The sequence below is a fragment of the Lissotriton vulgaris genome, chromosome 12 (assembly GCF_964263255.1).
Source record: "Lissotriton vulgaris chromosome 12, aLisVul1.2, whole genome shotgun sequence".
NCBI lineage: Eukaryota > Metazoa > Chordata > Amphibia > Caudata > Salamandridae > Lissotriton > Lissotriton vulgaris.
The window spans coordinates 590682268-590698028 of NC_141700.1; the positions used below are offsets into that span (position 1 = coordinate 590682268).

Sequence of the window (15761 nt, forward strand, 5' to 3'; positions counted from 1 at the left end):
CCAGAAGATTGCTGGTCTCCGGTGTTCCTTGACTAGGTGAATGATGGCTTTTTCAAGGAATTTAGTGAGAAAGGGGAGCAGAGGGGTGGGACGGTATTTCTTGAGTTCGCTGGGGTTGGTAGATGGGCTCTTGAGAAGGGATTCAATTTCTGCAGGTTTCCATTCTTCAGGCAAGGTAACGGATGTGATGGGTGCATTAAAGATGTCTGTGAGCTCATTGTTGATCATCTTGCTCCTGACATTGAAAAAGTGGTGGGAACAAGGGTCCGTGGAGGCTCCTTAGTGAATGGAGTTCATGATGGCTGTGGTGTTGTGTGGTGAACTGGTTTCAGGTGATGAGCGCATGGTCGGGATTAGCATCTGTCCGGGCAAGGTGGCTGAGGAAGTCGGTGGCGGTGGGTTGGGGTTTGAAGTTTTCTGTAGATGGTTGAGATCTTGTCATGAAAGAAGTCTACCAGAGTTAGTGGGAGGGAATGAGGATGTTACTGGTAGCTTTGATGAACTCTGACGATGTTGAAGAGTTCTTTGCTGTGACTGGGACAGGCTTTGATGCGGTGGGCAAGGGCACTTCTTTTTATCTCCTTCAGGAGTAGGTGGTATTTGTTGAGGGATGTCTTGAATGATGTTGCTCAGTCTGTGGGCCTCTTACTGGTGAGCCATTTCCCTTCTAGTCATTTGCAGTTGCAGTTTGTAGTTCTGAGTTCCATGGCGTACCAACAAGCCTGTTTGGAGGATCTTTTGAGTTTGATAGGATTGATCGGGTCGTCTCTGTCAGTGTGATTAGGGATCCAGGCGGAGAAATTATTGACAGCCTGTTCTATGTTGGTTATGGCATCAGGGTGGGAGACACTGAGGGCTTTGGTCAACTGGCTCTCTGACACTTTTTTCCAGCTGGGATTTGAGGTGCTGGGTGGCTTGGTGGAGGTTCTAGGGGATCCTTAGATGGTGTGGTGGATTATGGCATTTTCTGTTAAGGTGAGCTCGGTGGCACAGTTGTACTTGACTCTGTCACTTGCTGTACATATAGGGTCGAGTGTATGCCAGGAATGTGTATGGGGTTTGTGACTAGTTGAGTGAGCTCATTGTTGTTTATGCTTTCCATGAGGTTGGTGGTGTTGGCGTTGTTAGGGTTAGTGAGGCAAAAACTGAGGTTTGTGTGTAAGAAATAGTGTTTAGAGTCAAGGGTAAGCGGGCGATGAATTAAGGGATGGTGTCGCACAAGATGGGGCAAGGTCTGTAGGTGAGGGTGCCTCTGATGGCGGTTTTGCCATCGATTTGGAGCTGGAAGTTGAGGTGTTCTATGATAGGGTTGGTGTTGAATGCAGTGGTGTTGCAGTGGATGATTTCTTTGTGAATAATTGCTATTCTCCCTCTGTGTTTGTTGATGCAGTCTTGGTGAGTTATCTTGTAGCCGATGGGTGTTACTGAAGTGATGTCAGGTACGGAAGAGGCTATGAGCCAGGTCTCGGTGAGGAAGATGACGTCCAGGTGAAGGAGGTGATGGTGTCCCAGATCTCAGTGGCTCGCTTGCAGAGTAATCTGCATTGAGCACGAGGCATGGGAGTTGTTCTGGAGCAGTCATGGTTGGCATGGTGGTGATGTTTGTCATGGGTGCGGGTGCCTCGGTGTTGTAGGAGAACAGAAAGTGCTTGCTGGTAAAAGGTCCTACCGCAGAATGTAAAGAGGTGCAGCAGCAGTTGTTGTTGTGGAGTATGGAGTCCAGGGCATGGAGCTCGGTTACGGTGTATCTGCGGTTACGGGAGAGCCAGGTATCCTGGAGCCCGGTGCGGTCCAGGTGCCTACGAGTGAAGATAGACTCACCTTTGGCATGCCAGCTGTGCCCCCTCTGCACAAGGACACTGTGCGGGCCTGCTTCGGCATCCATTAAGTAGATCCTGAGAGGGGATGTGTGCTGTGAGGAAGGTGGGGCTGATGCCAAGTGGGAAATGGGAGGTAGATGCAGCAAATACGACAGGAAAGACAGTGAGCACAACAGCAGCAAACACGGGTAAAACTAACTTAAGAGTCTAATGCTAATCTATACAAACACCGTAAAACAATGGCAACTGCAAACAAAACACAGGACCGGGCACAGGGACCTGAGCAACACAGGACACAACAGCAATACAGGACAACACAGACAGGATGAAAGAGAGGGACTCGACAGAGGGAAGCCAAACAATCACCATGAAGGTGGAAGGGGCGCTGTGATGTGGTCAGCGGGGCTGGTGCAAGGCGGGAAGGGGGAGGGAGAGGCAGCAAAAATGGCAGAAAAAGTGAATAACACTAGGCAATAATTACAAATTGCCAATAAATACAAAACAGCGAAGCAGCAGGGGGAATCAAAGTAAAACCACACTCTGGGCAAATTCAAAACAAGGTTCCTTTGAAGTGATTTGTGATACATCATAAATTCAATCTGGCATTTAAATAATTTCACTGACAAGATCACATAATACTAATGAAGGTGCTACCAGCATAATGTCATTCTCCAAATACTAATGGAAAAAAAAGTGCAACTGTTATATTGAAATAAAAAATAATGAATCAGAAATTACGATAGTAACACACTTACACTTATTGGCGCCTGCTAAGTAAGTCACTGTGCTGCATACATTTACAAGATAATAGTATGATTGGATAAAGTATCTCTTTGTTCAATTATTGAACAATATTCATAAAAGAACAACAGTAAAAAGACACATAAAATCTACTAAAATCTATATATAACAATGTACAGTCATAACATGTCCTAACCATCATAAAACAAGTTTTGATACAGAGTTAAAAAGGAGTTAAAAAATGTATTAAGTTATGCCAGTACAGACCACTTTTTAAAAATCCTCCATGGAGTGTAAACATCCACTAAATATAACAAAAAGGGGGAGTTGAGAGACAAAATGGATTCATTCTCCCTTTAGACTTAGTTTAAACAAAAAGAATCCACGAGTAAAAAAGTGTTTGTGTATTAGTGACCCCTACAATAGTGGGGAGCACTTAGTGTTCTTTAAATACCCCTCACACACCAAAAGGACCCTTGGTGTCATGCTTCATCATTGGAGTCTTCACACTCCTCTACGGAATGCGGCGTGCTACCACACTGCGACTACGCGGGAGCACTTACAGTTTTTGACTATGTGTGGTGTGTGTGAGGTACTTGTATTGTTTATGTGAGTGGTGTGGTCTGAAAAAAGTGAAGTTATTTAAAAAGTACCTGCCGTGTAGGTTTGACAAAAAACTTTAATGTATCCTCGTGCTGGTACTGTTAAAAGAGTGATGAGGTAATAAGTATGTCAATGTACAATACCTCTTGTGTGCGGTGTCGTCATGTTTTGAAACTAGGCTTCTTCTTCAGGACAGGTTTGCACAGCTTCCCACCTTACTCACGTCCTTCGAAAAATAATTTTCGGTAGGTAATCTAAAAAGTGATATTTTACATAGAAAGGCTAATATGTGCCTACTTCTCTATTTTACTCATGTCTATAATGAGAGACCTAAAAGAAAAAAAGGGAAAAAGAACACAAAAGGAGGCCATAATTGTGGTTAGTTCCTTGCAGGCAGTGACTGCTATCAGGTTCAGTGACCTAAAAAAATGGTGTGGGCATTAATTCAAGACATGGTTATGTCATCCTATTATGGTGAAAAAGTGCCCTGTGGAATAAAAAGACAAACAAAACATACACAACACATAAAATAAATCAAACGCTCTAGTTCATTGCTATGAGGTATATAGAGGGGATCTGGATCTTTTGGCCATCTAGGAAAAGACGTTTTCACAAACATACTTGTTGTAGAGGTTCTGTTTTGCATCATGAGCCTTCAGTGCGATGGGGTACTAGTGTTAATTACACCCTAAAAGTAAAAGATATCATAGTAAAATTCTTGGTTCCTAGACCATCCTCGAGGTTCTACTTACAATAAAAAGTAAAAGGAGATCTCAAGGTTTTGTTTTTACTCACGATGACAGGACACTGCCACCGTCTTCCTCCCCCGTCAGAGGCTTCGTCGATAGTGTTTGGAGCTCGGATGGCGTTTAAATACTCCCGCCGAAGACCCTTAATTGTTTACTTAATTGGCCATAATGAGCAAAATGCATCCGGAATGCCATTTATGGTGTTTCCGGGGGCCAAAGTGTTCCCCAGTGACAGGGTGCGGCGGAGTCTCAGGGTGCGTGCGCAGTAATGCGCGATACATCCACGCATGCTCGTAGTATTGCTGCTTTTTTCTCTGCACACGCTTAATGGATGCGCGATGCATATGCGCATGCTCGTAATGCGTGCTGCTGCCTCCTCCGCATATGTGCGCGAGGTAGGAAACAGCTCTGTGTACGGGTATATTGGTTGTTTTGACCAAGGAAAAACTATGGAAAATTCTACTTAAAAACAGTCTTAATACAAATAGAGTTCCATGTTAGGATGCTATTATGCCCTTTATGAAATGGTTCGAAAACCTCATATGAAGGTCTTGTGTGTCTATGGTGGTGTCCCCCAAACTAATAGATGTACAGGAGAGGCCTATGTCTACACCGGACAGGGCCCTGATATGTAAATACACATTGCCTCATGATTGTATTATAGTCATATGTATCATTTCTAGTCATTCTCAGTTGCTTCCAGTGTTGAATTATTGATTAAGTTTATGCTTATCCACTTGTTTAAACCCCGCGAAGGATTCAAATCAGTGTATAAGTTAATACCACAAATGCAGAGATTTTCACACGTTTTGATGTATACACAGCCGTGTTTGATCAGGTCAGTTGCCCCCACGGAATGTCATCGTTCAGGCCAATGTGGTGGGTGCCCAGCCGGAACACCCAGCGCTGTTCTTTTTCAAACAAACCTTGTTCGGAGGGTAACTGCTCGATCATAGTCCATTGCAGGTCATTTACACAGTGCATTTCATTTAAAAAGTGTGTAGACATTTTTGTTGTGCTTTTTCTGCATCGCACATTGCTCTTATGTTCACTCATCATGATGTTCACAGCTCTTGTAGTCATACCTACGTACTCAAGGCCGCAGGGACAAGTAATTATATATACAACATTCTTGCTGTTGCAGTTGGTAAACTTTCTCTGGTCCCATGTTGTCCCATTTTTTAATGTCAGTTGTTTGCTCTTTTTTGTGAAATGACAACTGCTACAATTTCCGCATGGGTGGTGGCCTTGTATCCCATGTACTGTCAGTTGCACTTGTTGCCTCTTTTGTGGTCTGTAGAAAAAATCGCCAGCAAGGGATTTTGTTTTTTGAGATCTTTACAGCACCTTTAGGACTTGTTATTTAATCACAGTACCTAAGTAAGAGTTTAATCCGTGGCTGTTAAATTCAATAACAATAAGCATAGGATGTTACCACACTAACATCACGATAGAACATAAATGTTCAATAAAACAAGGAACCAGGGTTTATTGTCTGAAAGTTATTATTAAACTTCAAGGCAAAATATCTGTACAAAAACAATGAATAATCATAAAACACAAGCCCGCAAGGGTATATTGGGTTGCTCACCCTTTTGTATATTGTCTTTTGTGGTCTGGTATGGACTAAAATGTCTTTTAGATTTTTACCTCTCCCTGTTACCCTCTCCCTCTCTCTGTTTCCCTCTCCCTCACTCTGTTTCCCTCTCCCACACTCTATTTCCCTCTCCCTCTCTCTCCTTCCCTCTCTCTTTACTTCCCTCTCCCTCCTTCCCTCTGTCACCCTCTCTCTCCTTCCCCCTCCCTCACTCTGAGGTCTCCCTCCCTCGCTCTGTCTCCCTCCCTTGCTCTGTCTAACTCCCTCGCTCTGCCTCCCTCCCTCGCTCTCCCTCCCTCGCTCTGTCTCCCTCTGTTGCTCTGTCTCCCTCCGTCGCTCTGTCTCCCTCCCTCCCTCGCTCTGTCTCCCTCCCTCTACCTCGCTCCTCCGTCTCCCTCCCTCCCCCTCCCTCGCTCCTCTGTCTCCCTCCCTCTCCTTTGCTCTCCCTTGCTCTCCCTGTCTCCCTCCCTCGCTCTCCCTCACTCTCCCTCTGTCTGCCTCTGTCTCTCTCCCTCGCTCTGCCTCGCTCTCCCTCGCTCTGCCTCTGTCTGCCTCCCTTGCTCTCCCTTGCTCTCCCTCGCTCTCCCTCTCTCTGCCTCTCCCTCTCTCTCCCTCTGTCTCCCTCCCTTGCTCTCTCTCACTCTCCCTCTGTCTGCCTCTCGCTCACTCTCCCTCTGTCTCCCTCCCTCGCTTTCCCTCTGTCTCCCTCCCTTGCTCTCCCCTGTCTGCCTCCCTTGCTCGCCCTCCTTTGCTCTCCCTCTGTCTGCCTCTCCCTCGCTCTCCCTCTGTCTCCCTCCCTCGCTCTCCCTCTGTCTGCCTCTGTCTCCCTCCCGCACGCTCTCCCTCGCTCTCCCTCTGTCTGTCTCTCCCTCGCTCTCCCTCTGTCTCCCTCCCTTGCTCGCTCTCCCTCGCTCTCCCTCTGTCTGCCTCTCCCTCGCTCTCCCTCTGTCTCCCTCGCTCGCTCTCCCTCTGTCTGCCTCTGTCTCTCTCCCCCTTTACCTCCTCCCTCTCCCTCTGTCACCCTCTTCATCTCACCCTGTCTGTGTGTGCCCCGGCTGAGACAGCTTCCGGGCACACACACACACAGCCGCACCCGAGCACTTCACAGGTCTTTAAAAGACCATTCACATGTTAATGAGGCTTTGTTCACCTCTAAAGCCCCTACAGCTCCACTCTGACTATGGCGGGAATCGCCCATCTCCACAGAGCAGCAGGGGTGTTTGCTGACACACTTAAAAAAATATATATATATTAAAACACGGGTACGATGTTTGGACGGTCCGCGGCCGACAGGGAAGGCTTGCCGGGCCGTTGTTGGCCTGCGGGCCGTACTATGAGTACCTGTGCCCTAGGGCTTTGTCACTAAATTGTGTGTGGATAAATTGCACCAATGTATGTGCACAGTGTTTGGCTGTTCAGAGAATTGATCTAGGGGAAGCATGTTGTAATGATCGACTTTAACCTTATGAAATGCACATATATCAACATATGCGTACTTGCTTAATTCTACAGTATTGGTGTACTGACTAAATGAACAGTTTTAGTAATGTATATGGGATTCAGTCACAATGCATAACTGTCTCTGAGAGCATTGAATGGCTGCTTCGCAGGGGATCATCCAATGTGCATGACGCATTACAGTCCAAGAAGGTCGACAGTATTGGATTACACTTTTATCTTCGTCTCTCTCTTTAAAAGGATTCTACCTTACTCGATCCAGCTGCACTGTGAAAGTGATCATATGCCTCATGTCTAGGTTCTTAGTTCCACAACCAACAGAAACCCATCACTGTCAGCGATAGGGAAAATGGACCATCATACATGGAGACGGATCAAATGGAGTTCGGAGGTCTCCTCAAAATATGATGACTGGAAAACAGCATTAAGTGAAGTAGGGTGGCCACTAACGATCAGCGATTGGCAAAAGTTAACACAAACACTAATTGACGTTATGGCCCCCAATAAACCAGGGCCCGTCCCCTTAAAATTCCCAGCCTCAAATCCCTGGTACACAAAGAAGCTGAGGTGGTTAAAAAAGTACACTGACTAAGAAGTGCTGTGCTCTCAAAATCCAAGCAAACCCAAAACTAACCAGCGAAGTCAATTCTTTGTGCGCCAAGTATAAAAGACAGATCTGGCAAGCCAAACGCGATCATGAGGAACAACATCAAACTGAACTGTTCATGGCATGTAGGCACAGTAACTCAAGACGTTTTGGACAATTATGAATAGGATGAACAGCGACTCATCGCTTATCGACTCAAATGAAAATCACGTTATACTAAAAGAATGGATAGAGCATGTTTCTATGCATTATAAATCTTCTCCCATAAATTCCACCAAGGGACTAGTCTTAACCGAGTACAATTTGACACAAATACAGCCATCATCAAATGCGGCCAGCTCCCTTCAATATGCGTTAACTTTTACTGTAGGCAGAATTGCAATTCGAAAGAGTAGGGGAGATGGTGCTCCAGGCCCAAATGGCATCCTGGCATCAATTTATAAACATGAAATCGAATTTTGGTCTGGGTGACTGCAAAAGTTATTCAAGAATTGCATAGAGCGGCACACACTGCCCTCATCTTGGCAAGGCTCGAGTTTCCACCCCATATATAAAAAAATGCCCTTCTCTCTCTTCCAGACAGCTACAGACACGTTGCATTACTGGACATTGTGGCAAAGTATTTTGCCTCACTACTACTTGAGGATTTACAAGACTGGGCAAAGTCAAATAACTTGCTTTCCCCCCACCAAACTGGGGTTAGAACAGCTGCGGGCACCACTGACAATCTGGTGCCATTAGGATGCCCGTCACCCGACTAATTCAGAAAAAGGAAGCACTCTATTGCTGTTTTATTGACTTCAGCAAAGCTTTCAACCCAGTAAATCGCCATCTACTGTGGGCTAAACTCACAGCTTGGAAAATCCCAGAATCTCTATTGCAAGGTATCATGTTGCTCTACTCCAACACGTGGGCGAGAGTAAAACTAGTACGAAATATGGCTGTCACTGTGAAAATCGTCATGGGACAAGGGGTCAAACAGGGGTGTGTATTAGCACCCACCCTTTTTAATTTGTACATGTGTGATTTGGTTCCTGCCTTAAATGCAGTCAATAGTCATGTTCCCAAACTCGCGAATCAACACATCTCCTCTCTGCTGTCCGAAGAGGATGTTGTCTTGCTCATTCAGACGCCGGTAGGCCTTCAAAGACTGTTAGACACCCTAGCCAGCACTGTCTGGCAAATGATATGCAGATTAACTACGAAAAAACAAACATAGTCATCTTTGGCCTGAAAAAGAGAAAACCACATCAATGATATCGCGATAACCATCGTCTCACCATCACAAATCAATAGAAATATTTGGGTTGCTGGCTGGAAAATAAAGAAGGGCACCTACTACACCTGAATTCATTAAGAGCGAAATAAGCCTCGCAGCAAGGTGCTTTTTGAACAATATTCAAGAGCACAAGCAAGTTCTCTTTTGAGCCATTATTGAAAATAGTCTCTGCCAAACTAGTGCCAAAACTGTCATACTGTTCAGAAGCCTACCCGGGAAAACTGGGGCCTTTCTTAAATAGGGCACAGAGTACGGTGTCCAGGTCTATTTCTCGACTGCCAGGTAATACCCCGCCAGCTCAGATTAGGCTGGAATTCACATTACAGGACCAACTGCTTGTGCAAATTGCCTGCATAATAAAATACTTGCATTCCACAAGTTTTGCTGAGCAAGGATCATTAAAACAGCTTATCTGACAGGAAACTGTGTGTCATGACAGTGTGAATCACATGAATCCTTGGCTGCAAGCCCTAGATGAAGAGTTGACACATACAGGTTCAAGGGAGCTCTGGAACTCAACATCAACTTATCTTTTGTTTAAAACAGCCTTGAACAGAAGTATAAAAAGAATATCAAGGAACTCTGATTGAAGAGCATTTGTAAAAAGAAAGCATGCCTCTCTGGTGCTGGGCAGCTGTGACAGAATAGGCCCACAAACTTTCATATGGGTTCTTTTCTCTCACTAGATCTGTCACCACCATGGGTGGACATACCCGAGTCAAGACTATGCCATCTATGCAATTCTTCGCTGGAGTCACTCATCTGCTTTGCATTTGCCCTATACTATTGGCAGACTGCCGAAGACTGCTTAATCCCCTATGGATCAAGGATGGATCAAGGACACTACCAGTAGCCGTCAGTTTCTTATTGAACAATGAGAAGCCGCAAGTGATCACAAAACCAATACAATTTCTAGGGTACGCGTAGAAGCACCTCAAACCTATCTCAGAATCCCAAAATGAAGAAGGGCCAGATCAGTGAATACTAGCAGTCCTAAAAACAAACAGCTTTAATCAGACGGACTGTACTGCATCTCATTTTTCTTAAACAAATGCACTATTATTAAGTTGTTAGCTGTTTATTGAATAAGTGATTTAATTCATTTTTACCTGTGAGAAACACAGAGGTTGAATTATGAATTGTCCACAGAAGGACTGAGAGCTGGAAAAATTGTGATAACAGCTATTACTCTGATTTTATTTGTACTTTTAGGCACTTTGACAGACTTTATTTTCTAAATAAAGTATTTTCCTATGACTACAATGCATAGCTGTACATTATATCCTTAGTTGTCAAGTACATAATATCCCGTTCTACACACATCCAGGTGGAACAAATGTAATTCTTTCCCACACTTATTTTACTGTTTACACCTGAACCATTTGGATGTAAGGAAGATGCACAGATAGGAGAAGCAAAGGCACTGCATGTTGTTGCCCGGTCCTCTGAAACACCACCCTTAATAATCATTTTTGGTTTATGTATGCATGCATTGCTACATTTTTCTGCATAAAAGTCGAAATGTGTTTATTAAAATGAAATATATATGGGAAATCTCTAGGACCGGGAGAATGGTCAGAAATACAGTGTGTAGTAGAATGGACTAAAACATACCTACACAGAGTTAAGATTGTAGATCTCAGCTGCATGAAATGACACATTCCTCCTTAGCTATCATGCTTTTTGAAACCTGCGATCTGCAGCTTTTAAAGATACAGGGACATATTTGCAAGCCCATTGTGCAGCTGGCGAGTCACTTTTTTTAATGCACCGGTGACTCAGAGTGCAGTCCCATATCTACGAGGCCACGGAAAGCCACTTTGTGTGATTTTTTTCATGGCCACGTAGATATGGAATAGCCAAAGCAGCGCAAGTCACTGTGTTGTCTTACTCTCCGCCAAGGAGGTGTTCCATGGGCATTGCGGTGGGTGTTCCCACGCAACACCAATGGATTTTAAAGCATTCCCATATTTACTAGGACTTGTAAACCTGGGAATGCGTCAAAGGCCTACGCTTCCCCATGGGAGGCGTAACAAGGAGAAATAACTTTATTTTCCTCATTGTTTCCTCTTTCTTTGTGAGCTGCATTCTGCAGCCACATTGGAGGAAAATGCTTCTATTCATTATTTTTGTGCAGGAAGGGACACCCATTCCTACAACGCAAATACCCTTGCAGAATCGAGCAATGGTGCCTGCGTTGGTGTTAGTCAACCAAAACAGCACAATTGCACTGGGAAACAATTAGAATGTGCTGTATATCATAATTACAATCCATTACTGCCCTTTCCTTTAGAAGTAGGGCAGTGCAGCAAAGTGGCTTACTGTGCTGCCCTGCGTCAAAAAACTTTGGGCCCATTGAGTTTCAAATAGATCTGCGCGGAGAAACTGGATGTACGGCTTTACAACGCGTGCTTTTACACCGCGTGCCGTTACAATGCGGTTTTTTCACCGCAAGTCGTTACCACGACTTGCGTTGGAGGGGGTGCGGACTTAGGAATTTTTTAATTTACTATTCCAACACCAGCCTAAGTACAGTAGGGAAGGTGTTGGATAGTAAATTAAAAAATTCCTTGTCCTACAGCGCCCTCCAGCGCAAGTCGTGGTAACGACTTGCGTTGAAAAAACCGCGTTGTAACGGCACGCGGTGTAACAGCCGCGTCGTAAAGGCTGTTCCCCGGAGAAACTACATTCCCAGGCCTTAATAATGCCAACACTCTCCCCTCTTACTAGAGGTAATTATTTTCCTATTGGGGTGAGTCATGACCGAAGAATGGTGGGACAGTGGCAGACACCAACATGGTGGTACAGGTTTTGCATACCCTCCCATGTTGCTGTTTAATTTTTCCCTGATGGTCCTGCAGGTTTACCTGGAAAGAACAGCAGCTTGTGGAGGCCCCGGGGTCATGGGGAATCCTCCAGGATTCCTTCGCCCTATCTGGGAGTGCAGAGGTATTCCACAGGGCCTGCTGGACCCAAGTACTCTGGTAATCACAAGGATTACCTTTCCTGTCATGCTCATGCATACCCTGATGATGCAATGTACCGGACATACATGTGCTTTCCCGGAATATTCTTTTGGAGTTCACGCACACCCCATAGAAAGTAACCCTTGGAATTACCATTGTGGATTGATGGGATGATGGGAAAGGTCGTTCGCTATTTTAGGTTTAGAGATTCCCTGGGGATCCCGTTAGCCTACTGTATATATATGTCAAACCAGGGAGCAATCCCAGGTGAAAGAGGTGGGCTAGCTGATTCTAGCCCAAAGTGATACCTATAGAGGGAACTAATGATATGCGTGATGATCATTGAAGGCCAGCCCTAATTCTGAAGATTACCTAGATTTTAATTTGTTATGCAAACAATATTACACAGATTATAAGTATTAGAAAATATGTGTAGCATGAATTCAAAATGTAATACATTTTAATTATATCACATGTAATTTGTATGACAATTGGTAGAGTTTTAAACACTACAATGTGAAGGTCAGGGTGATGTTTTCAATACTGAGTAATTAGGAAAATTACTGGAGTGTTTAACTTCTTATCATCGAGAGATAAGATAATTTCTCGCATTAACCATAAGTTTTGAGCCACCAAAATGGAACACTTCCACATGGAGGTATTTCCGTTCATTACACACAGCAAAACCTTTGTCTTATCAGTTCAAAGAATACACCTACTTGGAAGGTATCAAATACACAATGCTTTTCCATTACACTGATATACACTTGTGCCCACAGTCAGTACATGTGGAGGTCCTATAATATATATATATTTTTTTTACATATTAAAAACTTGACATGACTCCTAAAGCATCTCTAGGTTAGGTATTTACTAATGATTGTTATGGATTTCAGTAAATTCGAGACTTCTTTCAACAGAGAAGATGGCTAAGGGTCAAACATGCTTGATGACCAGAGATGGTAACTTCTTGACCTTGAATTTGACATACTTCCTAAAGATTAAAACAACTGTCATTTATCCAATGTCCTTCCATTATATATTGTTTAAATGTTGCCCTGTGTTTCTATTATGAGTTTTCTGTACATATTAACAATTTTCTCATGCAAAAAATAAAAGTTATTGTGTGCATTCTCTCTTTCTCATGTACAAGGAATACTTGTAAGTCAAAATGTATACTGTCTTAAGAAAACATTTGTATGTTTAGTACTTTGAGATTTATTTATGTTCACTGTTTTAAGCAATATTCATTGTATTAATCTCCTTACCACACTGCTTTCCTTCAGGAAAGTCATCGCTTGGAGTGTCATTGTTTCGTCTTGTGGAGCCTATCTCTGGCACCATCTTTATTGATGGTATTGATATCTGCACCCTGAATTTGGAAGATATTCGATCAAGGCTCTCTATTATTCCCCAGGACCCTGTCTTATTTGTCGGGACAGTGAGGTACTTTTTGATTGCTTAATCAATAAATATATTTTTGGTTCGAACATGATGACATTAAAAATATTTTGATCATTATATTAAGACTTTATATTAGCTATTTTGACTTTAGGATTTCTTTCCGACCAACACACCCATTTTAATAAGAGTTGAGCAAAGTAGCAAAGTTGTGTTTGGCAATTATAAAGAACTATGAGAAATTTAAAAAATGTCACGTTTGATAAGATTTTGCACTGTGCCCTTCTGCATTAAAATAATTAGCTTTGTGGAAGTAAATCATAACTTATACTAAGTCAGTGAGGTGTGGAATATAGGAATATATACTTTGCATAAAACATCTCACGTTCTACTGCACAACTCTGATGTGTAAACAAGATCTGTGAAAAATATAGACTTATGGATAAATACATTCACCAAAAACTGTATTTTGTAATTCTGGCGCAAACACGGGAAGTCTGATTCACAATAAGTCACGCCTGCAACAGCTCATGCACTGCATTGATTACATTTGTTGTCACTTTTATTTGCTGCCGTCTTATTGGTCAGCACATGCTCACTTCTTCTTTACTGGAGCATGGACCAAGCACTGATTGATTAGGCTTATTGCTGTCCTTCCTCTCATTACACTGTAATTGAGACATTACTTTTACTTGTTTTATCTTCCTTGTCCTCCTTCTTGAACCTCTTACTGTTTTTAGCTAAGTTTTACTATGCCACGCGGACGTCAAAGAAGCCCTTCTCTCCTTTGAAATGGATGTTTACTGTGACAACATCTGTTGTCTGCTTTTATTGTGATAACAGATGTTATCTGCTTCCAAATGTATTTCACTAAAACTGGACATGACACAATTGCTTTCTTTATGGGTATGATGGAACCATGCAACATGGTCAATACAACAAATGCAATATTACCATGCATTCCTTTACTACGCACGTCGTTACAGCGACTTGCCTTAGGGAAGCGCTGGAGTTGGGAATAGTATAATGTACTATTCCTACTCCAGTCTGCACAACTGTAGGGAAAGTGTTGGAATTAAAATCCAACATCATCCAACAATGCTTTCCCTAAAGCAAGTCATTGTAAAGACTTGCGTGGTAAAGGAATGCATGGTAAAGACGCATTCTTTGTATTCACCGTATTGTAAAGGCACTATGTGGTTCCAGCTGCATGGTAAAGACGGTTTCCCTTCTATATCTGATAGGATTTTTTACCAAATGGCATATTCCTTTTCTTTTTCACTCATGAGAACATCATCTGATTTGTTCAGAATCACAGGTGAGTTGTGCCAAGACCATAACAAGCTTTGGTAAAGGCAATAGGTGTTGCCTTTGAGACTATTGGCACTGCCAATGGCTTTGTTAAGCTGTACAGCATTGGCTTGCCAACTTTGGCAATGTTTTGTAGCAATGCTGTATGGCAGTGACAGCTGTGCAGCATGACAAAAAATAATTATTTTAAAAAAGGAATGCTTCCATCATATACATTTTATATACTATATGTTTTTTAAATCAATTTTATATGCTTTATTGAAAGAGTTATAAAAATGATATTAACATAAATATTTTGAATATTTGAGTTCTTATAATGAAGTTACAGGAGTTGCGATAGTCCTGCATACCCTCACACGTGTAAGCATAACACACGTGTAAGCATAAGGTACGCGAATCTTGCTCAAATTATTTAGTTCTAAAAATATATTTAAATATAACCTTATATGGTATATTATACCAAGAGATATACATTCTAATGTGTAAATGCACTATATTTATAACTGGAATGAATATATATTATTGTTAAACATGTTTTTTGGAATAACATCCGCAGCGCGGTCCATACGCGTCCGGTACCAGAATCCCATGTGACTTCCAAAGAAAGTATTTCATTGGTTCAGAAGCTTTCTATTCTAGTACTTGGAGGAACCCACCCAATTTTTTCATTCTTCTAGGAAAATCTTTACAAGAAACACCTCTTTTGTTTCTTGTGCCACTTCGTTTATATTTTGGGTGTTTTTTTTTTTCAACTGAATAAATGGCATCTCAAAATCCACCAGATGATATTTCTGAAGATGAAAATGAGCTGGAAGAAGCAACCAAGAAAAGGAAGGAAAATGTTGTGTGGGCTTTTTTTCTCAATTCCACCTGGTGAGAAAAAAATAAATGTGCCTAAGGTCACCTGCACTGTGTGTGACAAAGTTTTATCTCGGGGATCTGAAGAGAAGTATTCTTACGGACTTCTTCCATGTGTGAAGCATCTTTAAACTATGCACCAAAACCGTTTTATGCGTGAACAACATCGCCGACAAATGCAAGACACACTACAGGATGATGAAGTTGCAGGACCTATTACTTCTACAGGATCCACTTAAACTACAGAAACATTGTTCATTGTACCAGAGTTTGCAGGACTGGAACAGAACTGCATAAAATGCAAGAAACTTCTTTGTGCAGTCAAACAATCTGTTGCAGCAGTTGTTGCTGCAAAAAATCATAAATGTTAA

The 15761-nt window shown here is 42.7% G+C and overlaps 1 protein-coding gene across 1 annotated transcript in view; it reads left to right on the forward strand.

Annotated features, from left to right (window-relative positions):
• The window catches only part of LOC147677796 (ATP-binding cassette sub-family C member 12-like), a 1047046-nt gene that overhangs the window by 892314 nt on the left and 138971 nt on the right, over positions 1–15761 (forward strand). The window contains exon 27 of the mRNA XM_086945450.1: positions 13107–13266. Within this exon, the coding sequence (XP_086801576.1) occupies positions 13107–13266 (160 nt within the window). The remainder of the gene's footprint in view (positions 1–13106; positions 13267–15761) is intronic.